General features: G+C 42.5%; 1 protein-coding gene across 1 annotated transcript in view; it reads left to right on the forward strand.

The window, feature by feature from the left end:
• The window catches only part of PLXNC1 (plexin C1), a 153078-nt gene that overhangs the window by 69662 nt on the left and 57126 nt on the right, over window positions 1-26290 (forward strand). Inside the window, exons 6-13 of the mRNA XM_068971100.1 lie at window positions 2808-2955; window positions 6329-6416; window positions 8689-8791; window positions 8934-9035; window positions 19494-19633; window positions 22484-22663; window positions 25088-25173; window positions 26020-26021. Coding sequence (XP_068827201.1) covers window positions 2808-2955; window positions 6329-6416; window positions 8689-8791; window positions 8934-9035; window positions 19494-19633; window positions 22484-22663; window positions 25088-25173; window positions 26020-26021 — 849 coding nt within the window. The remainder of the gene's footprint in view (window positions 1-2807; window positions 2956-6328; window positions 6417-8688; window positions 8792-8933; window positions 9036-19493; window positions 19634-22483; window positions 22664-25087; window positions 25174-26019; window positions 26022-26290) is intronic.

A 26290-nucleotide genomic window follows, 5' to 3' on the forward strand; every position in this document is an offset into this window, starting at 1 on the left:
CGCTCCCAGTCCTGGCCCATGATACCTTTAAAGGGTGTCTTGGAGCTGTCAGTTCTTTGCATTTCTGCTGCACCATCCTAGCCCAGGCTTCTAGCATCTCTCTCTCTCTTTTAAAACTTTTAATTGGAGGATAATTACTTTACAATGTTGAGTTTGTTTTTGCTGTACAGCAGTGTAACTCAGCTATAAGTATACATATATGCCCTCCCTCTTGAGCCTCCCTCCCACCCCTCCATCCCACTCATCTAGGTCATCGCAGAACACCGAGCTGAGTTCCCCATATTATTCAGCTGCTTTCCACTAGCTGTATTTTACCGCATGATAGTGTAAATATGCCAATGCTATTCTCTCAGTTTGTCCCACTCTCTCCTTCCCCTGCTGTGTCTACAAGTCCGTGCTCTATATCTGCATATCTATTCCTGCCCTGCAAATAGGCTCATCAGTTCCATTTTTCTAGATTCCATATATATGCGTTAATATATATTCGTTTTTCTCTTTCTGACTGACTTCACTGTGTATAGTAGGCTCTAGGTTCATCTACCTCACTACAACTGACTCAAATGCATTCCTTTTTATGGCTGAGTAATATTCCATTGTATATATGTACCACAACTTCTTTATCCATTCATCCGTTGATGGACATAGAGGTTGCTTCCCTGGCCTGGCTATTGTAAATAGTGCTGCAATGAACATTGGGTTACATGCGTCTTTTTGAAATATGGTTTTCTTATGGTAAATGCCCAGTAGCTGTATTGCTGGGTCATATGGTAGTCTTATTCCTTGTTTTTTAAGGAATCTCCATACTGTTCTCCATAGTGGCTGTATCAATTTGCACTCCCACCAACAGTGATCTCAATCCTGTGTGACCTTCCAGTTTTAGTCTAGTGAAATTTTGCACACTTCTGCTAGACTGTAAGCTCTTTGAGGGTAAGGACTATAGCTGCTTGCTTCACTGAAGTAGCAAATACCTTGTGTATTACATGGCACATCTTTAACGTTTGATAAATGTTTATGAAATAAATTGAATCCCAGAGATAGAGGAGCCTAGTAGGCTACAGTCCATGGGGTCGCAGAGAGTCGGAAATGACTGAACGACTTCACTTCACTATGAAATAAATTAATGCAATGATTACAGTTATGTAAATGCTGTGCATATGAGGACTGAAGGCAATGTGGAGAACTTAAAGGAGCTACTGAAAATAGGACTTTAATAAACTCTCTGATACTTTCATTACCGTGTTTGACCAGTGTATTCCATTTAAGACATACTTGTGGACAGGGTAACGAGTGATAACGGTCGTACGCTGAGATGTGCAGTCCAGGGAGAAATGCAGGGGTGAAGCATGAGGGAGACTTCAGCCAGGTGTTGAAGAGGAGCTGGTGGGGATGGCTGGGGGTTCAGGGCCCCTGGAGATGGCTGGACTTCAGCTCAGTGGATGTTGGACTGTAAGAACTTGTGTTCTTCCAGCATGATTCTGTGGCTCAGAAACAGAACTTTTTTAAAGTAAAAAGATAGGGGTGCAAACCCCAGAGCAAAACAGATAGAGCTTATCCAAGGATGAGAGACACTGGGTTCTTAGCTGGCCGCGTAGACTCTGGGCGGAGATCAAGAGTCTAACAGAAGATGGACACCTCCCAGTGGTGAGGGACTGTCACTCTTCATCGCGGATGATAAGCTGATCGCTGCCTGTGTTCCCACCTCCCTAATATTTAGCCCACCTCCCCACCAGACCCCCTGAATGCACTTGATGCAAAACGGGTCTCCCACTGACATATTGTTTTCTTTAACTTTCCTCTTTTTTCCTTCTTTGCTTTCTTTCTCCTCCTCCTCCTCCTACTCCCTTTTCCTGCTCTCCCCGCCACATCCTCTGCCTCCTAAATATAAACAAAACAATTTGTGTTTAGATGAGAATGCTTCATATCATAAAGATAGAAAATCTCCTAAAATTAATGCGTATATTTAGTACATTTCCAGTTAGACTCACAGTCCCGTCACCCTATTTGGGTAAAATGATCTTAAAGTTCATATGGAAAAAATAATGTCTAGAAAATGCTAAGAAAATTACGAAAATAAAAATAGATTTACCGTAAATATATTTAAATCCACAGTCTTGAAAATTTGATGACATTGGGAAAGAAGTGGATCAATAGATAATTGGAGCAGGGCAAAGTTCAGAAATAACTTGTAGGTATATGGTGATTTAATACATGAGAAAAGTGGTATTTCCATTCAGTTGGGAAAAGGAACTTTTTAAAAAATAAATGCTTGTGACCTAGCTGATTAACCATCTGTGTAAAAATAAAGTTGAGCCCGTATCTTATCCTTTGATTAAAAATAATTCCAGATGAATTAAAGATATGTTTAAAAAATAAAACAACAAAGATGGTGAAACAATATTATATTTGTCCACAAGCAAGAGTTGTGAAGAACTTTATAACAATAAACTTTGTATTTGATCATAAAAACATATTATATAGGGTAAAACACATACAAACTGCAAGACGTCAGTACATTAGGAGAAAATGTGTCAGAAATATGACAGATAAGGATTAATATCTATACTATACAGAGAGCTCTTAAGAATTGATAAGAAAAAATACAAAGCAGAAAAATGGCCTAAGAATATGAATATGCGATTCACAATAGAGAAAATTAAATAGCCAATAAAACACCTCTTTCTTTGCGTCAGCAATCCAAGAAACTCTCTTGTGGCAAATCAGAAGGTCAGTTCCTTTAAAGCTCTAGGGTGCATAGAGATGACGGAAGAACACCACATAATTTGGTTCCTGTATTTTCTTCCCCACAGACGACAGTGACGGTGGTGGGGAGCTTCTCTCCAAGGCACTCAGAGTGTGTGGTGAAGAACGTGGACACAGGCAGGATGCTCTGCAAGGGCAAAAGCGTGCACAATGAGACCTGTACCTGCAACATCCCGACCAGAACAGCTTACAAAGGCACGTGCGCGCCACTGGTTTTTATCAGCATTCTTAGCGAACGAAGAAGGCAAGAGAACCTCGTGAGCCCAGAGTGCCCAGGGAAACAGGTCAAATGGCAGGATTTGAACAGCCTCACCCTGTAGACTCCCTCTCCCCACTCCCTGCACCTGCCCTCAGTCCCCCTCGCCTTTGCTCCTCTCCTCCTGTGGCCGCAGGCCCCCACTGTCGCCTGTAGCTGGAGAAGGATGGAGGCTGGCAAATCCCCCTTCAAGTTGCTTAGGTGAGTGGCAAGCCAGAGACCGTTGAACTTGACCCTTCCTGGATGGTTCAGATAGTTCAGGGATCTGAAAAGCTGGGAATGCCCGTGGTGAGATGAGAAAAGGAAATGGCCAATATTTTACCATCTTAAGTTCATTGCATTCGTTCGTTCAAACAAATATTTATTTGTGAGCATCTGTGAGCCAGACACTGTGCTAGGTGGTAGGGACACCATGACTGAAAGAGACTGATCTGTTCTTTGCTCACAGTCTTGAGAGCCTCTTGGGATAAGCAGCAAGTGACCAGCACCTGACAGAGCCGTGTGCAGCGTGCAGGGAACACGCGTGAGAAGCACACAAGGAGGACACCTAACTAGACTCGGGGGAACAGCGAGAGGGCGAGGAAAGCTTCTTGGAGGATGAGTAGCGTTGAGCTGGACAAAGAAAAAGGGGAAGAGTATTCCAGGCAGAGCCCAGCTAGTGTGACCCACCAAAGGAAGGAGAAAGCTTTGTCTGAGGAGCCAAAAAAAGGTTCTATGTGGCCAAGTCAAATGGGGTAGAGAGTGGAGTGACAGAAAACGGATACCAAAGAAGGTACAAAGTGTCTGGCTCAAAGTAGCCATTGATGATCAATTCATTTTTGTTGAATGAATGGCCACAGGTGGAGAACAGGGCTGGAGGAGGGAAGGGCTGCATTTGGAAAAGTCTGACAGAAGGGAAGCTGTTGCAGTGATTCAGGTTGAGGGGACTGAGAGTGGAAGTAGCTGGAGGCAGATAAGGATGAAGAGAAGGGGGTGGATTCAAAGGATGGTCAGGGGTGGGGTGAATTGGGAGTTTGGGATTGATGCATACATACTATTGATACTACGTATAAAACAGATAACTAATGAGAACATGCTGTATAGCAGAAGGACCTCTGCTTAATGCACTGTGGCGACCTGGCGGGGAAGGAAATCCAGAAGAGAGGGGTGTATGTATATGTTTTGTTGGTTCATTTTGCTGTACAGTAGAAACGTAATATTGTAAAGCAACGATGCTCCAATAAAAATTAAGTTTTAAAAAAAGATGGCTAGGAGTTACAGTGTATGAACTGAGGATTCATGAGTTCCTTTGGGTGAGAAAAACATGGAGTCAAGTGCATGGTTATTAAAATGCAGGTCTTGCTCACCTGGAACATAAGCTTCTGAAGTATTTGAGATCACCGTGAAAAGCGAATTGATTGCATTCTTAACATTTTTTAATCTTTGTTTTAAATTGAAATGCAGTTGATTTATAGTGTAGTCAATTGTTTTTAAAGCCTCTGTCAGTTTCACCCAACCGTTCGTCTGCCCTTTTCTCTGGATGCTTTATATATTCAGAGCTGGCAAACAGACATACTTCCTACCTCCTGCACCCAGCTAGTCAGTGGCCATTACCAAACCTTTGTCTGTAGTCTGTAGTAGCTTCATGCCTTTCACCAAATTCTGTCTCCCTTCTGCTTTGAAGTCATCTCTTCCATAACAGCCTTGATGGATTCTGCTCTAATCATCCTAATCATTCCAGTTCCCTCTGCCCCCCGACATGCACCCCAGTCTTGGTACCCAGGTGATGCATGGAACTTGAACCACTCATAAGGTATTTCCTTGGCTATCCTCTCATGGTGCTGTTTCACCTAAATTTTTTTTGTCTCTTCTAGAATAACTGAATGCTTTCAGGGCTGAGATCATATATACTCATTTCCTTGTGAGGTTTCCCAGGAGTGTTTTTTGCACAGTTGATACGCAGGAAAGTACAACTCTTGCTAGTCTCTGTCACTGGACACTTGTAGGTCCCGATGACGTGTATGTTTCACTGGGAGTCCCTCAGTGCTTACTGTCCATACATTCATTCTGTTAACAGTTATCAAGTGTCTTATTCAAATGCTCTTGCTGAGAGGTCATGCCAGCCCTCCAAACCTCCTTGTCTTTGGAACCGAGCATTATCATTTCCACTTTATGTGAGCAGAATTTTATGTGGCATCCTGGCTTTCAGAATGAATGTTCCTGTTGTAGAGAAGCCTCTTAAAGTAAGGATTCTCAGATTTTGGAATCAAGCACTGATCATATTTCAGCAGGAAAACTAGAGGTACCGACAAAGTTAGGCCAACTTATTAATTTGTCAAGGAAAGACTTTTCCTTTTTAAAGTATCATCTGCTCTCCCCATTAATTCCTAAAAGGAAGAAGATACTAATACCAAAATGGGGGACAACGAAAATATCACAGAGTGCCTTGGTGCCTGGACACAGCGGGATTTGAAAGGCACCACCCTGGGCTGCCGCCCCCAAACCTGGCAATACACAGTCAGTACAGTACGTGGGGAGGATTACAAACCCAGATTCCCAACACACCCCAGGCCTGCCAAGTCAGAGTATCTGGGAATGTAGCCCTGGAATCTGTATTTTCATCCGTTTCTCAAGTGATTCTGATACGCAACCAGATTTAGGAATCATCTTGGATAGAGGATGTAAGTTACAGTGATACAGGAAATAGGCCGTTTCTCTCATGGTGATTTAGCACACTGTTGATCGTATTGCTTTATCCTTTGGGGGTTTTCTAACTGATGGGTAGGTTTTCAAAAGCAAAAAGGAAATCCTTCGTCACAGATTTGGCAACAGTTGACTCCAAGAAGATCGTGGCTCCCAGCCCACCGGAGCCACACTTCGGAGTGTGTTGTGTACACATTTGTAGTGTGGGTTCTTCTGAAGATGCAGGGTTTCTTTCTCCTCTAACATTCTGGTTATCATGTTCTAGGCAGTTCTTGCTCAGTGACTTGTTTTATTCTTATGCTGTGGCCAATTACAAGCTGAGATAGTGATTCTGGGGAGAGGATGAGCTGCAAATGGGCTGTGAAATGGCTTTTTCCTAGTGATTATCCATGGGAGGCCTGGAACGAGGTGGGCTGGGGTCTGTTTGGAGGCTTGTGCTGTGCACTTCGGCTGCCTGACGGGAATGGCCCCGGGGAAGAGGCCACATACTGATGGAAATGTTAGCAAACAGCTGGCACACTCCACCCTGTATGTGGAGGAGGCAAAAAATATTTATTTTCTGTATTTCCGGCTTTGCTTGATGATAGCAGGGCTTCGCCGTCAGTGACTACTTTTCCCTCTTTGCTCCAGATGTTTTAATTGTCAACGTGACGTTCTCATTCGGTTCCTGGCGTGTGTCAAAGAGATTCAACTTTACCAACTGCTCATCATTAAGAGAGTAAGATTTTATTTGAAATGTAAATATTCTCTCATTGGTTTTAATTTATTTATTTGCTTTACTCTCCGATTTCCTAAAGAACTCTTTTGTGGAGGAGAACTTACCAAGGCGCCTTTTGGACCGTGGCCTAATGGGAGATAGGAGGGCCCCTGAGCTAATCAGCTGGCTTGTTCAAGCCCCACTAAGTGAGGTGGTGCAGCCAAGAGGCAAACAACTGTGCCTGGGTGTGTTTTACCCACAGGGAAATACATCTTCCCCTGACCCAGAGGTGGCCTTGAAGTAATAGGCAAAAGGGTGCAGCTAGGTTATCTGTAGATCAGAATGACTTTGAGAATTTGAGTCAAGGAAGAGAGTGGAGCATGAGGTAAAAGGAAGTCACAGTTAAAAGACAAGAAAAGGCGGGAGTCTCTGTCATCAAAAGAACAAGTTAGGACTTCCCTGGTGGTCCAGTGGTAAAGTGGCAATGCAGGGGACACAGGTTCGATCAATGATCCAGGAAGCTTCCACACACCTTGGAGGAACTGAGCCTATGCACTGCCAACTACCGAGCCGGCGCTGTGCAATGAGAGAAGCCACCCTAACTAGAGAAAGCTCCTGTGCACAGCAATGAAGATCCCGCACAGCCATAAATAAACAGATAAATAATTTTTTAAAAAAGAACATATTAATGATGACCCACATTATTGTACCATGTTTGGCCCTGTTGAGCTGCATACCCCCCTGAATTAGGACCGCACTTCCCTCCTTCCTTCTAAAGCAGAGTGAACGCAGAGAAAAGATGTTTCCCAGATTCCTGGTTTTCCAGCTGGAAAATGGGATGGACGTTTCCATGGAAATGATAGGAAGCTGTCTTATTAGTGATTCCGTAGTTCTTTCAGGGGTATGCTTGACCAACTGGATGAGTGCCAAATGTAGGTTTCTGTGGTTCTGGCCTGGGAACCATTGTTTCTTCAGGGAAAAGGCAACAAACTGGAAGCTGAGTAGGGAGGCCACCCTACACCTATATGGACAGGAGCTGCCGGACTTTACCTTTACCACCTCGGCGTTCTGATAGTGAGTTCAGTGATTTCTAACAAACAGAATGAATTCAAGGAGGGGAAAAGCTAAACTTGTTACAGAAAGCCTCAAAAGTCCATGAAAATGGGGGGAGGGGTAAGAAAAAGGGAAAGAGCTGAACAGAGCTGTATAGCTCAAGCAGAGCTGAAACATGATACAGCTCCCCGCCTACAACTGTAAAGCCTGGCGAAAAGAAGTGACTTGCCTCGGGTGCACAAGGAGGTAATTAAGAACCAGATCTCAGACCCACAGCTCCCCAGAGGGTGAGTGCCCACCCTTTCCTGCCCTTTCCCTGGGTACCTACTTCCCTTTTGGAAAGCACTTAGTAAGGTCATCACACCTGAGGGTTAGCAAGCGGGGCGCAAGGCGCAGGCCTGCTTTGAGTGCACATCAGTGGCCTGATAAACACTTAGGCAAGCCTGCGCTTGCTTGCTTTCTCCCACCAAAACTGCAGTTTTTGTAGGTCAGGCACCAAAACTGCCTTGGCATCTCTGGAAGCATATCTGAAATGCGAATGTGTCCCCCTCTGCCTGATCTGGTCCTCTCCTTGTCCCAGAGGCCAAAGCTCTCTCTTGCTTCCCTTAGCTACACTTCCAGACCCACTTCAATTTCCATTTTTACTGTTCTTGCTTTAGCACTGATTATCCTATTAAGTGCTTTTCAAGTCTTCCGCTGTTATCCATGCATGGTTGTTTGATTAGTAGACACAATTCTTCCTTAATTTGATTAAAAAGCAAACAGTGGCACCCTGTTTTCTCTGCTTGCCAAGGTAGCACTTTTAGTTTCCCACCTTCCAGGCACTGGGCGGTGTTCCTGCTCCAGTGAGGGTGGGCTTATTGGGGATGGGGAAATGAGCGTCCAGAGGGAAGCTTACCTGAAGGTAGGTGAATAGCAGAACCGGATGCAGAAACAGATTCAGAGGGTTCCTGTCATCTTCCAATGCAGCAGGTGACCCCAGCTTCAGGTTTCCATGGCAACCTCCTAGCAAGCGTCCGGATGGTCCGTCAGCCCCGAGGGCTGCCCAGAGCAGGGCGCAAAGTCAGTAGTCTGTCCCTAGCCTGAAAGAACGGTCCTGTCTCCCCTGGGTTCATCACAGTCTATCTAGGGACTTTTTTCTTCTTGTTTTTAATCCTAACACACAGCATCACAGAGGGAAATTCTAGGATGTGTGTTTTCCTAAAAATGCAGGAATTACATTGGTTTTCTGTGTTGCCAGATGTCCAGGATGTATCCGAACTGGCTGTGCCTGGTGTAAAAGTGAGAGAAAATGCATCCACCCCTTCACAGCTTGTGACCCTTCAGATTACAAGAGGAACCAGGTAAAGTGACATTTTTTTGGTATTACAGAGTTTCACCAAAAATAAATGTTTGTGACCACCCAGCCCTAGCCTGTATTTTGTGTTTATTTCAAACTCTGAATTTCTATCCATTGGGATGTTGAAGGAATGTTCTTCGTTTCAGGACCTCTGTCCAGTGGCTTTTCAAAAATGGACACCACCCAAAACAGCAGGAAGAGGAAGAGTCAAGGAGAATATGAGTAACAGAACCACTTGGGGCTTGCAGGTCAGACCCTGTTTTGGTATTGATGCTGGGAAAATCCCCCTTTAAATGACAGTAACATCTGCTACTTTGGGTTCCTTTAGAAAATTCCCTATTCTGCTTTCTACCCAAATTCCCATTTTACCTTTGGTTTTTAACCAAGTTTCATTTAATTGGCTCAATACATCAGAGGCTGCACACTCACATAAAAGAAATTAAAAATCTATAATTGTGAAAAATGATGTTCTGGTAGAAGTCAAATTTTAAATCTGATGTCGTGATCTCAGGAAGAGTTAGAGGGACGTCTAGAGCACATAGCACTGAGGGGATTTCAGTTTTTAACCACATTTATGATTGCATTTCTGAGGGGTATACGAGGGCTGGGCGTGTCTATGCAAACCGTACAAATGAATCTCTTTGAACTGCTTTTCTTTGTAGAGACAATCTGACCAGTAGTTACTAGTGTCAAACCAAAGAGTTGTTTCTATGTAATAAATATACATTTCTCTTCATGTCTCAAAACTGTCGTTCATGAAAAAATACTTTTCATGAAAATTTCTTCGGAAATTCCTCTAATTTTCTTCATAGTAAGTCACTAAGCTCAACTGACAGACGTGTTTGGAAAGAGAGAATATAACCAAGGAAACATTTCTGGGCAGATTGATGCAGTTAGCACACAAATGCTGGCGCCATTCAGTCAAGGGAAGTTAATTGAGCATCTACTATGCAGTGAAAACCGAAAAAGGACAAGTTCTTATTCTCATTAACCTTGGGTCTAGTGGGAGCAGACAAATCAAACACAGGAGCATGTTTTGTTCTTAAAGGCTCAGTTTTCTATTTCTTGACTAATCTGTGGCTTTGACACATCCATTTGCTGCTACTTAAGGTCAAGTGCCAATATAAATAAGTAACACATTTTTAATCACCACCAAACAGTTGAGAGTACATGTAGGTGAATTCAGTAACAAGCAGAGGGAATGTGAATCAAAATGGATTATGAAGTTAATTAGAGGCATTAGAAAAGCTTGGTGTGCCAATCTCTTCAGACTTTTTAAGTCTTTGAGGTTTTATTAAATGATGAGCCACTTGACTCTTCTCATTGGTTGATGAAACTAAGGCGTAGTGACAGGTGTTTAAATCAAAAAGGCAGTGGCTTTTTAAAAAAATGAAACTTCTCTTTTGCTGTTGTTTCAGTTTTTTTTTTAATTGGTCAAGTGCATATAACACAAAATGCACCACTTTTAAGTGTGCAGTTTAGTAGTGTTAAGTGCCTTCACGTTGTTGTCAGGCATCACCACCATCTATCCCCAGAACATGTTTCAGCTGGCAAAACTGAAAGCCCGTCCCCATTAAACAGTAACGCCTCATTTTCCCTTCCCCTTGCCCCTGGAAGCTACTGTTCTACTTTCAGTTCTCTGTGAATTTGACTACTCTAGGTACTTCAGATGAAGTGGAATCAAACAGGCTTCGTCTTTTTGCGACTGGCTCATTTCACTTACTATAATGTTCTCAAGGTTCATCCATCCTATAACGTGTTAGGATTTCCTTTCAGGCTGAATAATGTCGCATTGTTTGTATATATTTCATTTGGTTTATTCAGTCATCCACTGATGGACATGTCTATCATTCCATTGATGTCTTGGATTGCAGGCATCTTTTGGCTATTGTAACTAATACTTCTATAAATGGATGTGTACACATACCTCTTCAAGACCCTGTTTCAGTTCTCTCGGGTATGTACTCAGCAGTGGAATTGCTGGATCATATGGTAATCCTGTCTTTAATTTCTTTAGGAGCACCGTTCTGTTTTCCTTACCTCTCAGCCTTTTTACATTCCCACCAATAGCGTTTGAGTGTTGTGAGTTCCCCACATTCTTGCCAACACTTTTTTAAAAATAGTAACCGTCTTACTTTGGTATAAGGTGGTATTTCCCTGTGATTTTGACTTACGTTTGCCTACTGTTGAGCGACATTGAACCTCTTTTTGTGTGCTTGCGGGCCATTTGTGTGCTTCTTTGGAGAAATGTCTATTCAAGCGTTCTGTCCATTTTATAGTCAGGTTGCTTGTTTTGTTGTTTTTGTTGAATTGCAGGAGTTCTTTACATACTTTAGCTATCAGCCATGTATCAGATATATGATTTGCAAATATTTTCTCCTATTCCATAGATGGCCGTTGCACTCTGTTGATTGTATCCTTGGATGCGCAGAGGTTTTACATTTTGTCCAAGTCTAATTTATTTTTTTTAATTTTGTTGTCTCTGCTTTGGGTGTCACATGCAAGGTATCATTGCCAAATCCAATGTCATAAAACTCCTATTCTAAGCGTTTTATAGTTTTAATTCTTACAATTAGGTTATTTGATCCGTTTTGAGTTAATTTGCATATATAGTATAAGATAGGTGTCCGACTTCATTCTTTTCTGTGGCTATCGAGTTTCCCAAGACAATTTGTTGAAAAAACTGTCCTTTTCCCCATTAAATATGCTTTGCACCCCTATCAAAAAATCATGTGACTATATATGCAAGGGTTTACTTCTGGACTGTATATCCTATTCCATTGGTCTAGAGGTCTGTCTTTATACCCATAAAATACCGTTTTGCAGTAAGTTTTGAAATCAGAAAGTGTGCATTCTGAGATTTTGTTCTTCTTTTTTGTGATTGTTTTGAAAGAAAACATTTTATTCTGAGATAATGTAGATTTGCATGGAGCTGTGAAAAAATAATACAGAGAGGTCTCATATATCCTTTACCTGGTTTCTCCCAGCAGTAACATCTTGCCAGACAACAGCACGATGTCACAACTAGGATTTGACAGTGACAACAGTCCAGACACAGATAAGCTCTGTCACCTCAAGTCCCCCCATGTTGCCTGCCTGTGGTCATCCCTGCCCCTTCCCCCTTGCCTGTTTCTGACCTCTGGCTACCACTAATCTGTTCTTCATTCTGTAATTTTATTATTTCAAAGATTTCGTATAAATGGAATCATCCAGAGGCACCCTTTGTGAACTGGTCTTTTTAACTCAACATAATTCTCTGGCAATTCATCCACATTCTTTTATGCATCAATAATGTGTCCCTTTCTATTGCTAAGTCATGGTTCAGGCAGTGACTATTTACATTTTTATTTTAAAGAAAAAATAAGGTCACTGCATCCTGGTTTCTTGTATTATGTCTTCTTGAACCTTTCGACATATGTGGTTGAAAGAACTGGGGTCACTGAGGAAATAGGAGAAAGCTGGAAATAAACAAAAGCCCAGACCTGTCTTCAGGGCTTCTCCGTGCATGACCTCTGGTGAAAGACATCTTTCTGATGCTGAAATGTTTTCTTTAAATACGTGGGGATTCCCTGGCTGCCCAGTGTTTAGGACTCTGTGCTGCCACTGCAAGGGGTGTGGGTTCAAGCCCCAGCTGGAGAGTTAAGATCTGGCAAGCTGCATGGCATGACCAGAAATGAATGAATGACTCAGTTCAGAATGGACTATTGGGAATGGAGGATTGTCACCGGATGGATTTCTCATGCTCTGTGATACATGGCTGTCTTTTCCTTATCACGTGGAATGTGTAAATCCAGATTTCCAGTGTGGCCCTCAAGTTGGCTTTGAATGAAGCACTGAACACTATTCCAGCAGAGAAGCCATCGAAGGCTTTCCTTCAGTGCGTCTTCCACATCACATACATACTGAGTGCTTCCTATGTGCCAGGCATGGGGACGTGAGATGTGAGTGAATGGTACACAGTCTTGGGTGTCCTAATGCTGAGCTTGGATTGATGATCCCTACAGGTGTTGATTGTGCACCGAATATATACCAATATGCAGAGCTCCATGGATGCCATGAGGAGGACACATGTGAATCCGGAGCATCTCTTGTCATCAGTCTTAAGAATCTTATATGTACATAAGCACATAAATAAGAATACAATATAGAAAATAGTAGCCTAGGAAAGGTACCAGGAAGTACACAAACCCTGAGAGCCTCTCTGTGCCCGGGGCCTTGTCTTAGTCATTCCTGATTATGTGTGCCCGGGGCCTTGTCTTAGTCATTCCTGATTATGTAAGCCCAGGGCCTGGCAGTTAAAAACACTTCATCAGTGCAGTTGGTTAAGTCTTTGATGGATGGATGGGTGGATTGATGCAAGATGGCATGCAGCCGATAGTTAAGGGAAGAGACACCTGGAGATGGGGTGGGTCTTCTAAGCATAGGGCCTGGGCACTGTGAAAGCATAGTGCATCACAGAAAATTCCAGTGCACCCCTTATGGGAGACCCCAAGTGATTTAGTTTGGCTGGAGCAGAAGGACGCAGGAAGTTATGGGACAGAACAAGGTTGAAATGACCCTGGAGCCTGCGTCTATAGAGCCTTACATTTTGTTTTTCAGCAGCAGTAGAATGCTCTTCAAGACTCTTTTTTTTTTTTAATGCATGAATGAACTCATCTGAGAAGGAAATGGCAAACCACTCCAATAATCTTGCCTGGAGAATCCCATGGACAGAGGAGCCTGGCAGGCTATACAGTCCATAGCACCTCAGACAGTCGGACACGACTGAAGCGACTTAGCGTGCGTGTGAGCACGTGGAACATACGAGAGAGGGCTCCTGACTGACTCCCTGTTTGGCTCTGTTGTCCTCATGCTCTCCCCTGTGAGCCATCCCTTGACCACATCTTAGTATCATGGCAGCTCCCCCATGGGAACCAGGAACGGACTTAATGATGTCAAACCAGAAAGAACCCCAGGGGGCTTCATTAGGAGCCGCTTCACCAGAATAAGACAAATAACTTAAAAATCTATCAATATATTTGCCCTTTGGATGGAAAGTATTTTCAATGGTCAGGGCCAGTCTCTGTCAGAAACAGTTGGCCTTGTCACCCTGCCCTAACCTCTTTTCCTTCCTTTTCTTAAAAATCTTATATCTGGGGCCTCCACCTGCCAAGAGAAGAGGTGACTGCCCTGTCTTTCCTGTTCTCCAGGAAAGGTTGTGAAGGTCTGTGATATGAGGTTGTTCTAATATTTGTTATACTTATCACTGCCGGGTAGAAACGCACAGTACAAAGCCATGTCTTCCTGCTCTTGGGAGATTCATATTCCTTCTCTTTCTTGTGAGTTTTCTTCTCTTCCTCCATCACGTATGATGTGCATTTTAATTCCTCACAGTCAACCCAAATCACCTCCTTCAGGGTCCCTGCCTTAAAAAGCAAAGTCAAGTTTAACATGTGCCTTGTTGAGTGGCTTCTGTGGGCCTAGCACTGAGCTGCATGCTGTGGGGTTCACTGCCAGTTGCTCTCGTATTCATTCATTTGAAACATGTTTATTGAACACCTACTATGTGCTGGGCAGAGGGCAAAATATGTGCCCTTGTGGAGTTTTGTTAAGAACTTATAATAGTTGGGGATGCATTTTTATGAAGCTTCTTAGTGTGTACGACAGAAAAAGCTATAAGTAGGAATGCCAGAATGTGCAAAGTTGACTAGGGGTGGCCCGTATTTGTGAAGCTTGGTGTTATATCCTGAGCTCAAAGTGCCCCTTTATTGGAGCTCTACGATGGACCTGTTTTCCCCACCTGATAGACAAATGTTGGCTTGCACATGGTCAGTAAGTAGTGAGTGATAGACACGAGGTTTGAACCCAGGCAGTGTAAGCCACAGCTTTAACCACTAGTGTACACTGCATGGGGCTTCCCTTGTAGCTCAGTTGGTAAAGAATCTGCCTGCAGTGCAGAAGTCCACCTGCAATGCAGGAGACCTAGGTTCAATCCCTGGGTTGGGAAGATCCCCTGGAGAAGGAAATGGCAACCCACTCCAGTATTTTTGCCTAGGAAATCCTATGGACAGAGGAGCCTGGTGGACTACAGTCCATGGGGTCACAAGTGTTGCACATGACTTAGCAACTAAACCACATATATTGCATGACCTCAATGTGGTATCAATGATAAGAGTCAGTCTGGAAGGGACTTCTCTTGGGTGGCCTGGGCAAGCGGTCAGGCGTGTGCGTTAGTGTTGAAGGCTTGGGATGGGGTGATAGGTTGGAGCATAGTCGAAGAAAAGGAGTTAGACTCAGGCAAGCCTGGTGTCTCCCCCAAGATGCGAAGAGCAGAGAAGGCTTGAGATGGGAAACCAAAGCCCTCGGGAGAGGGGAGCACCAAGCATCTCATATTGAAGTTGAAGCTCAACAGAGGGATGGGTTTTGACTGGTGGGGTTAAATCTGCAAGCAGGGGTCTCTAATGGAATGGAGGCATTGCCACCTTGGTCACAGAGTCCTGGGCACCTCGACCAGGTCTGAGGAACCACATTCAGAAGGTTCAGTGACCGAGAGTAGCTGCCTGATAGACTGGCCTCGGCAGCCTCCCCTTCAAGTCCCCCAGGTCAGAGAAGCAAGCCTTGATCTCTCTGCAGAAGGCTTTGGTCTGTCACCCACTTGGAGGCCTCCTGCTCCATCTCAGTTGGCCTTCTAACTCTTGATAATTGCTAGGACCAAGTGGTGGTTGCATCTCAAGCTCCCTAGGACCAGTCCCTTCACGGATGGGTGGGCCGCGAAGAAGCATTCAGCTGGGGGCTGAGCATCAGATGGACACGACGTTTTTGTTCCAATTAACGCTCTCATTTTCCTCTGGTGGGACTGTGTTTTGGTGTTCTCTTTCTACATCTCACCTCTTTTTACACTTTACCATCTCCACTGCTGATTACCACTCTTCTCAATTTATACATTTCATTAATATATTACTTCTATCCTTTTTGGTCATTAATAAAGATGTTAAATAATTCTGAACCAAATTCTCACCCCTGTAGGGCCCTATAAGGCACTTTCCTTTAATTAGTTGTGCCACCTTTCATCTCTCTAACGTCCTTTGGTTGCAGATCTCCAGCTGGTTTTTTTGAATCCATGTGACTTTTTATCCAGTCTCGTTTGAACTAATTTCACGAGTGAAAATCTGAGAAACGTTTTACTGAGTGTTGATTCAGGTCCAGGCCTGCAGAGAGCTTTCCTGTATTCAGATTTTTTTTGGAAACAGATTAATAGAGTACAATTTGGTCTTAATAAATTGAGCCTTCCTAATGTACCTCTTGCTAATATTCTTTTCAATCATAGTGGTAGTTTCTCCATTAATGTCATATTAATTTGCATTGTGTTGATGTCAGGTTTCACAAAAGGTACTCTTCCTGTCAAGAGTAATCCTCTTAGACCTTTCCAAAGATAACTGGTTCTTAGTGGTTGTGCTATTTCCAGTGTCTTATAATGACTCTGTTTTTTAAAAAAATAAAATAAAATAACTGGGTATTCTGCAATCACCTAATTAACCAGTTTCTAATGTGCTTTTTTTTTTAATATCAAATAGGCAGTGATTTAAACTTGTGAGCAGCCAGAGTTCCAAATATTTTATTAAATAATTTAAAATTGTACAGCCATTTAAAAATAACTCTTAAGTCTTTAAAATGTAACTGACAGGAAGTAGACTGTTCTGAGGTTAATTGTTGGGCAACCCAGGGTTCTAAGGGTTAGAGCCAATGGTGTTTTGATTTGTTAAATGGAAATCCTTGGGCATAGGATGAGGGAGGAATCTCACTCCATAGGGCTGTAAGGAATGATCTCTTTGCATCAAGCTAGATTATGTTTTTAAATTAACCCCTTGTATGTGTCAGCTTATGGGACCTGCTACTTCATTTCAGGTTATGAATGAAGTCTTGATTCAAATACAGAAGTAGATCTAGAATACTGAGTGTGTGGCAAGATCATTCTTGGCCTTTTGTATGTACTGGATTCTTAAAGACTATTTATCAGTAAAAATAGCAAGTGTTGTATTTCTAAGAATTGTAGGCATATAGTACAGCCATATAGGCACACTGTCTTTTCTTGTATATCTGAGCTGTTTATTTAATGAGGTCTGCTTGGTAGCACTTTAACTCACTTGAAAGAGGTTCTCCAAGCAGACAAAGGACAACTAATCTGACCCTCTTTGCAAGCAGATCTGAAGCATCTGCTTTCACAAGATAGACCAGGGCTAGATTCCATCCTAGACAGCCAATGGAAACCTCTGTCAACAATGAGGTTTTAAAACAAAATCCTTTTGAAAATAGCAGGACTATCTCTACTCAGGGGGAAATAAAAAGTTAATCAGGTGACATGGCTGGTCCTCTGATGGTGTTTGTGGAGCTGTTTAAGGAGCAAACTATAACCCCCTTTAGAAAGTCTGTTTTAGGTTAGTTAGAAGGCTCTCTTTTTAGCCTCTCCTGAAAGCAAAGAAGTAGCATTTACTTGGCGTGTTTGAAATTTCACTTGAGCAGACATCAACTGTCTTAAGTAGAAGAAGTGAGAAGGGCTATCTGCAAAGAAACCCAAGAATCAGAGCCGAGTTGGATATCAATGTGGAGTCTGCATCAAGGTTTACCTAAAGCCTCTTGCTTCCCTAAGAAGACAGTGGACCCAGTAGTGCAGAGGTCAGCCAGATTTTTTTCTTCAAAAAGTCAGACAGTAAATATTTCGGGCTTTGCAAGCCATGTGATCTCTGTTGCAAAGACTCAGCTCTGCCGTTATAGTACAGACGCAGTGACAGGCAATGCATAAATGGTGGTGTGGCTGTGTTCCCAAAAAACCGTATTTATGGATGCTGAAATCTGCATTTCATGTGTTTACACATGTCATGGAATATTCTTCTTCTTTTGGCTTTTTTTTTCCCCATAGGCTGTCCAAGAACGAGCGGTGGACTGAATTTAACTTGCTCCAGGCAAATCTAGGGGTTTACTTTCTCCCGATCTAGTGCATCCAGAGGCCCTGTGTCCCCCACAGCACCCCGGGCCATCCCAGGGATCCTGTAGGTGTTTAACAGCTACCTGCTCACTTAGCTGGCATCCTGTCAGCGCAGAGAGTAAGCCTTTTGGTATACAACACACACTTGACATTTGCGAGGGATTTATTTCCATGTCTTTGCTAATCCCCCCCATTCCAAGTACCACTCTTGCAGATGATTTCCCCCATAAAATGCAGTCAACTCTAACAGAATAATTAAAGTGACCCTCTCAGGCTCTCTGTGATTCTATAAATACCGGACTGAAGTCCTTTACTAAGTGATTAAAATAAATTCTGCCACCGAAATCAACTCCCTGTCGCATTACATCATTGCTGGGATGACATTAACAATGAATGTACCTCAATCTGGAAAATCAATCCACAGTGACCATGAGTGATGGTGCCTGTTCCACCATATAGCACCTGTGTTTGTCAAGGAGCAGAATGATAAAATATCCTTTCAGCAGGGCGGGCAGCACAGCAAGGCCATCCTGATGAGCATCACATATACAAAGGAGCAGTGGATACTGGGGCGCTCGGAGAGGCAGGTGGCAGGCAGCTGCTGGACATGAGCTCCCCAGTGCCTTAAGTGGCCGCCTCCTAGGCTTTATCCTCTAAGTGGATACACTCGGTATTTATGACTTAGCCAAACTCCACATGATTAAGCATCTCTGGACCTGGGGGTCATTTTCAAATATTAGGAGTGTGAGTATGAAAATTCACTCATACTAAAGATCTGCTGAGCTTTGTACGGGCTAGAATCTTAGAATCTTGCTCTGTTTGGTCCATATTATAGAAGAATATAGACTTGCTGGAAATAGTCTACAAAACAACTACTCAATGAGCCAAAAGATAGACAATGGCATCTGTAGAGAACAGTGAAAGAGATCAAGATTGGTTTGTCTGTGAAAGGGAAAATGATTCTTGCCATCAAATAAAGAGCTTTTTTTTTTTTAAGGGGAATTTGATTAGATGTTGCAAATAGAGAAGTAAGGTGCATAAAATCTACATGATATGGGGCCCCAGTTATCGGGTTATTCCAAGGGAAACTTTCTCGATAGAAAAAAACCTGATAGAGCTTGTAATGGGTTCCAAGGAAGAGATGGTATCTACAAATGTGGAATAACAGTGGGTGGCTCCAGGAGTTTAGGCATCCAACTACTTGATATTAGGTGACTTAACTAGTTGGTTTCTTGAGTTTTTTTCCTGGCTGTATATTCCTTGAATCAAATAGCCTACTGAAACAAACAAACAAAAAATAGGAACTGCTTTCTTGGGAATTTAAGTTATCCTGGATGACATTTATTCCAACTTAATGATGAATCTGTTGTTGACTTACAGTCAGTGGACGTCTCATCTTTTACTTCATTTTGTTACGTTGTGAGCCTCCAGAGGCTGCAAGCATGTTTGAGAACTCTAGTGATATCTCACTCTTCAGACAGAATATCAGACTCTTCAACTGTATTTTCAACTGTCTTGTGAGACAAAGACTAATTGCTTTGACCTCATGCTGTCGCATGTTGAGAGACGTGAATCTGCAGCACTCCTCCCTGAATACATTGATTTCATTAAACACTGTCTGCTTGTGTTTGCAAAATGTTGTAATTTCCCAGTGATTTCTTCGAACGGCGGTGCATAAACAGATTTTTTGGAACAATGCCATTTCTTAGCTTTGATCTTGTGTTTAATCTTTTCTTTCCAATAGGTCTTCTCTGTTAAGTCCATTGAGCCACAGAAAATATCGACCTTAGGGAAAAGTAATGTGACCGTCACAGGGGCAAACTTTACCGAGGCATCGAACATCACAATGATCCTGAAAGGAACCAGTACTTGTGATAAGGATGTGTGAGTTGAAATATTAGTGATTTATTCTTGGTAACATACTGAAAAGCTAAAGCTTATACCAAAGGAATAACACTGAGATTATAATCTTTTTATGATTAATTTCTTTCCATGTGCCAATGTGAGCCACTTACTCTGTATATTTGATATAACATGATTTCAAGAAGTAAAATCATTTAAGCACCACATTGAAGTTAATTTTGAGAGAATCTGTGCCATGTAACCCCCGACACCTCAAAATACAATAATTCCAGGATGTTGCCTATTGGGGTCCTGATTTGTTTTCATGAACAAAATCAAGTAAGTTGAGAAACAGACATCATTTTTAAGATGATCACTTAGAAAAATAGTTGAGTACCTTAGAATTTGATGGGAAAATAGGGCCACTCTTCCAATGTATTACTGAAAGTTGAGAGGACAAATTTTCTGATCCATTTCATTCTTTTGTGGCCTTCTCTGTATTGCAACTTAGCATGCATGCATGCATTGGAGAAGGAAATGGCAACCCACTCCAGTGTTCTTGCCTGGAGAATCCCACAGAGGAGCCTGGTGGGCTGCCATCTATGGGGTCGCACAGAGTCGGACACGACTGCAGCGACTTAGCAACAGCAGTAGCTGTACTGGAATGGTTTCAGGCTCAAATAATAACTAAATGAAACATCTGTTAGTGTTAAAAAGAAGAAAACACCCCAACACAGATATCTGGTCAATGATGTACCATTTGAACACCATTATTTCTATGACCTCTTTTCCCTAACACATTCTTTCAATGCAACTTTTGAGAGAAGAAAGTCTGGTATTTTACTAACACTCTTGTGTAAATGTTACTCTCCAAAATGAGATAAAGTAACAATAACATAATAAACCATTTGACTTTTCTGCTTGTTAGTTTTAGAGGTGTTGGCTAATTTAAAGCAGAAAGATGTTGCCATTTACATGCTGTAGAATAGTGAGTTTGTTCTCACCATGGAAATGTGTCAAAGACCATCCACTGAAGCATGGTGTTTTGGTTCTTAACTACTAAAACAGATTTGTACAGCATTTTAATTTGCCACACTTACATACTGAATTCTTTGTTTTAATTCATTTGCTGCATCTAACCATCATCCCCTTCCCCTCCTAGCAGTAAATTTGGGATGTCTGTCATTTTGATGGAAAAAGCTACTCCTTGGATGCTCTTCTTCTCTGTTCTGCTATTTACCAGAATTATCCAGCACACATTAGTGGCTGTATCTATGCGACATAGGTATTTTTGTATCGTTTATCCTGCCTAAATACCTCACTGCAAAAATCTTTCATTTTGTGTAGTGAAGTTAGACACCTGTGTGTTCACTGAAAGGCAATCAGCTTCACTGGAAAATAAGTCATTTTTTAGAGCATTACCCTGTTTCTGACTCTTTATGCTCTCATTTCAATTCCGAATGTGTCTTGAGATACTGCAGTTATTAAATTAAATGACTAAGAGAGACCTTTCTGCATGTAGCATTTCAGTAACCACATCTGTGTAGTGAACCCAAGTGCACGAGCAGTAAACATAATACCCAGTTAATTCTGTATCAGAGTTCATGCCATAATCCTAACCTCTCTTAATACCGCATTTTTTTAAAATACCTAATTATTCCAAGGAGAAAAATATAAGAATAGTAATGGAATGATCCATATTTCTGCCTCTCTCATTCCAAAATTGATAAACAAGTTTGAATTTTAATGATCAGCCAGTTTACAATGAGTTTCCTAGAGCTTTGCTCTGAATATAAAATCTTAGAATGTAAATTTGAGGAAGTGTCAGTACAGACTGGCTCAAATATTTCTGAATTTGCCTTGTTGTTAGAATCTGTTATTACTGCTTAAAGGCTGTGGGTATTACCGTCAATAATCATGTACAAAGCCTTTAAGTAATAATAGTAGATTCTCATGTGGTATAATTATACTGAGCATTATCCAGACACAACCCCGTCTTCATGACTTGTGCTTTAGAGGCTCATTGTAGATGTGATATAGAGAAGAAGCTGCAGAGGGAATGCTGTAGAAGGCTTTGCTTTGACTCCCAAAGCGTGTTGAGGGCATGCTTTGCAGATTTCAAGAGCACCCAGGACAGTCCCAGCTAAATTCCTGTCTGGAGATCGTCAGGAGTTCTGATGCTGGTTGATTCCAAGGCCCCTGGGCTCCTGACATGGACTTTAGTTTGAACTCTTTGTTCTTTGAATGGCAGAATCCATCTCTGCCCAGGGTTTGGTTCTGCCACACCTTCCCTGCAAGTGCTTGATTGATTTTCGAGCCTTTCATTATGGAAATTTCCAATCATACACAACAGAGAACCTCTTCATATCCTCCAACTTCCAAGTCAACGTTTTACCAATCTTATTTCATTTGTCTCCTCCACATGTTTGAGAGTGATGAAAAGATGGAGGCGAGAGTTTTTAAGAGCATGTCCCCGGATATCCCACCATATCCTTTGACTCATGACTACTTCAGTATGTATGTGTAACAGATAAGGATGGTGCCATTAGCACACTCAAAACGAGTGGCAATTCCTTAATAAACTTTGATACCCAGTCCACTTGGCACTTCCTATTACACTGGGGCTTTTTAAAGGCAGTGGTTGCGTTTCCTTCTCTCCCCACATCTAAAGGAAATGTAAATAAAAACATTAAAATGCACAAAAGCAAAAGGAACCCGGCCCCAGATAATACCCATGCTGGGTAAGTGGGCCCTGATTAATCAGTAGCTGCCTGCGGCTGTTCTGATCGGTTAGGAGCTGTTGTAGTTCAAATGAAGTTCAAATCCTGTCTCCTTAGGTAATCAACTGTGCTAGCTATGTGTCACCGAAGAGCTCTCTTCTCCCCTTTATAGGATACAGGTTAGCCACGTGCTAAATGCCACCCATATGCAATTCTCTCTTCCATCGAGCCGCAAAGAAATGAAGGATGTGTGTATCCAGTTCGATGGCGGGGACTGTGCTTCGGTGGGATCCTTGTCTTATATTGCCCTGCCCCACTGCTCCCTCATATATCCTGCTACCACCTGGATCAGGTACTTTCTAGAGTGTGTTTTTCTCTTGTTGTGGTTAACAAGGCCATATGTATAAAGATCATGGATTTCACTCCAATAAATATAGAAATAATTGTCATAACTTAATTTTCACAGACTTCCTCTTTAGGATTTATTCTTAGAAAACAAAGCCATACCTGAGAAGTAGGTAGCCTCCCAGCATCACAGTAAATACTGTGAGTACATCTTGTTTTATTCTTAGCTGTGGCTGCCAGGAAACTCCCAGCTGAAATGTTTGTTGAAATTCTGGTTTCTCTTCAGATCATGTTTGTGTTTTTCAATGTGTGTTCAACTGTAGTAACTAAGCCTAGGTTTCTGATACAAATACATAATCCTCTTCATGACATTTCACTCCTGCGTATGCCCCAAAGCTTCTTCCTTCGTATAGCCTTCATTTTATAACCTTTAGAGTAAGCTCTTTTGAATAGGTTCAAGAAATATTGGGACCTATCTAAATGAGAAGCAGTGTCTACATTTCAAAGATACTCCCTATGTGAGAAATGGAAATTCCAAAGAAAACTCTTGCAGATGACTCTGTTATATTAAGAAAAAAAAATTCTCCCCCTAGTTGAATTTTAATTCACATTAAGATTTGGGAATGTAAACCTAAAGATAGTTTCTCCACCTAACACAGCATGAAACTAACTTTCAAAGTACTGTCTAGGTAAAACTACAGATGAAGCTTTGTTTAAAAAAAAAAAGAAAAGGAAAAGGAAAAAAAATCACTTCTAATATTATTTAAGATGAAGTGGGAGGTGGATGTCTTAGGCTGCTAGGGCTGCCATAACAAAGTACCATGGACTGGACTGCTTAAATGATAGAAATGTATTTAATCAAAGTTCTGGAAGCCATGAGTCGAAGATCAAGGTGCTGTCAGGGTTGATTTATCCTGTAGCCTCTCTCCTAGGCTTGCGGAGGGCCATCCCCTTCCTGTGTCTTCACAGCGGTCTTCCCTCTGTGCCTGTCTGTGTTATAATCTCCTTTCTTTTTTTTTTTTTTTTAATAAGGACACCTGTCATATTGGATTGGGACCCACTCTAATGACCCCATTTAACCTTAATGACCTCTTTCAGGGTCCTATCTCCAAAGAGATTCATGTGCTGAGGTCCTGGAGGTTGGGACTTCAGTTCCACTCCTAACAGCAGCATGAGGAAAGCTGACATTTCCAAACCAAGGCACTAGCATGGTTCTCCCAGCCGTGCGTCTCAGTCCTTCCTATAAATAGGAGCAAACAGTGATGCAACACTCCCCATATGCCCAGGGTGTCATATCTTTTGACTCAGGAAATCCTCCCAAGACTACGGTGTCCCCTATGCATAACCCTTTTTGCCAATGAGGCACCTGAGGTGTGGGGCAGTCAGACAGCTTGCCCAGGCTCCCGGGCAGCCTGGCCCAGGCTTGCTGTGCTCCGTGCTTTGTTGTAAGATAGGAGGTTTCCTAATGTCTCATCACCTGTGACAGTCTGAGCCAGTGTCTCTCGGTTACTCCTGGGCAAGAACACAGCACTGCAGTCTGGCCATTGGCAGACCACACTTGACCTGGTTTTCTAGTAATGGTGACAGGCTGGCATGAAGCCAGCTCGGCCTTCCCCCTAGTGGCTGGAAGGTTCGGGGCTTACAGCCTTCCCTCTGCCCTACACAAATCGGCCTTCTCATGCCCACCTCCTGGTCTTGTCATCATGGGCTTGGCTGGCCGACGGAGCTGACCTGTTCAGACTCCTGTCCCTTGGAATGAGTGTCTAGTTACCTAAGTGAACAGGGGAGTGAGGGCCACCAGAGCTGTGGACAGCTGTTTATTTCACATCTAATGGCCATTTTGCTGAAATGCAATTATGTGCTAAGAATATGTGAAATCATTTGGCTTAGTTTTGGAGAGCTAGGACATAGTTGTTGTTTATACGATTTACCAAATAGGAATTTAGATTTGTAATGTCATTTATAATTTTACCTTGTCCAAAGTACTCCTTGTCTCCCTACATAAAATGTAATTGGTAGGTTGGGAGTTTGATTTTGAAAATTGTCAGATTGAAGAGTCTTCCTATAGATTAAACAGCAATCAAACAAAATTCTGTTTAGTGAAACCTTTTCAAGGTGCAGCTGATGATCTAATTATATGGGGTAACATGATACAATAAAATTCAGAATTCTAGAAAAGAATCTGGGCATTTTCCTAGAATTAAAACAGGATCCAACCTAAATTTTTACATTTATGTTTCTTAAAAAACTATGATCTGTGGCCAGTATCATGAAAAGACATAAAAATATCATGCATTTGAAATCAAAATTTATTAATTTGCTCTCAAACATAACTGAGTTTAATATTAATTATGAATAAAATGATGGTTTTATTCATAAATGCAAAATGCCTGTGTGTGTATCTATGAAACTCATATTTTTTTTCTTGCAGTGGTGGTCAAAATATAACCATCATGGGCCGAAATTTTGATGTAATTGACAACCTAATCTTTTCTCAGGAGGTGAAAGGAAATGTAAGTCTTCAGCTGCTTTGTAATAATAGTTATAATCTTTGTGATAATAGTTGTAGTTAATAGTTTTCAAGGATGATTTTTTTTTTCATCACACTAAAATATTTGTTCTTGTTCAGTCACTCAGTCGTGTTTGACTCTCTGTGACTCCTTGGACTGCAGCATTCCGGGCTTCCCTGTCCTTCATGATCTGGAGTTTGTGCAAACTCATGTCCATTGAGTCAATGACACGTTGGGGATGCTTTTGGTTTCTGTGCTTTTGTGCTGTTATAAGGTTTTACCCGTTGCACGATATTACCATCTGCGCTCTAATGGAAATATTAAGACCTCAGTCTTGGAGTTTGCGAGTTGCGGCACAGGGGGAAGAGGAATGAGCTCGCTGTGACAAGAGCTGCCATCTTCCCCCTGTGGGATTGTGGCGAGCCCTGTAATGAGACTGTGCTTATGAACACGTGTGAACATGCCTTCTGAGTGGCTGAGGTGTGATGTAAAGATGAGTGTTCCTGGGACGAGTAGGTGGCGGTGGTCCCGCTGTGCTTAGCGTGCTGTTCCGAGATGCAGTGACCTGCTAAGCTCCCAGAGAGCCTGTCACGTGCTTCTCCTCTCGCCCTGTCTCTCTGAACTGATTTGCTACCTTCCTTCTGACCTCACCGCCTCTTGCCCTTCATCTCCCCACCCAGGGGTCTGGCCCCCATCCCCGCTCAGTTCTTGCCCCATCACAAGTCACACACAGGCCTTGTCATGGGAATTGATGGATTTCAGAAGCAGGCTGGGGCTGCTGAGTACACGTATCAGCTCTTCTCGAATGCTCTCCTCATTCTCTCTTCCTCTTTCTGTTCTTCCTTCATGAGAGATGTGATAACAGCCTCTCGGAGGCCCAGTCAGACCACTTCCTGCCAAAGCTAACAGGCGTGTGAGTGGCCGCAAACCTGGCCTCTGCTTGGCACCAGTGTGGCTTCTGGCCTAGATCCAGGAGGCCTTCCTAAGTCCTTCCAGAGCCTTGTCAGGACACACATCCACGTCCTGATCCCCTTCAGAGCCAGTTCCAAGCCTCACGCTGTATCTGACTCCAGGTCATGTCTCCGTGATGTCAACACCTCCTGCTGAGTGCGTCGTATAGGTTG

Source organism: Capricornis sumatraensis, chromosome 4 (assembly GCF_032405125.1).
Source record: "Capricornis sumatraensis isolate serow.1 chromosome 4, serow.2, whole genome shotgun sequence".
NCBI lineage: Eukaryota > Metazoa > Chordata > Mammalia > Artiodactyla > Bovidae > Capricornis > Capricornis sumatraensis.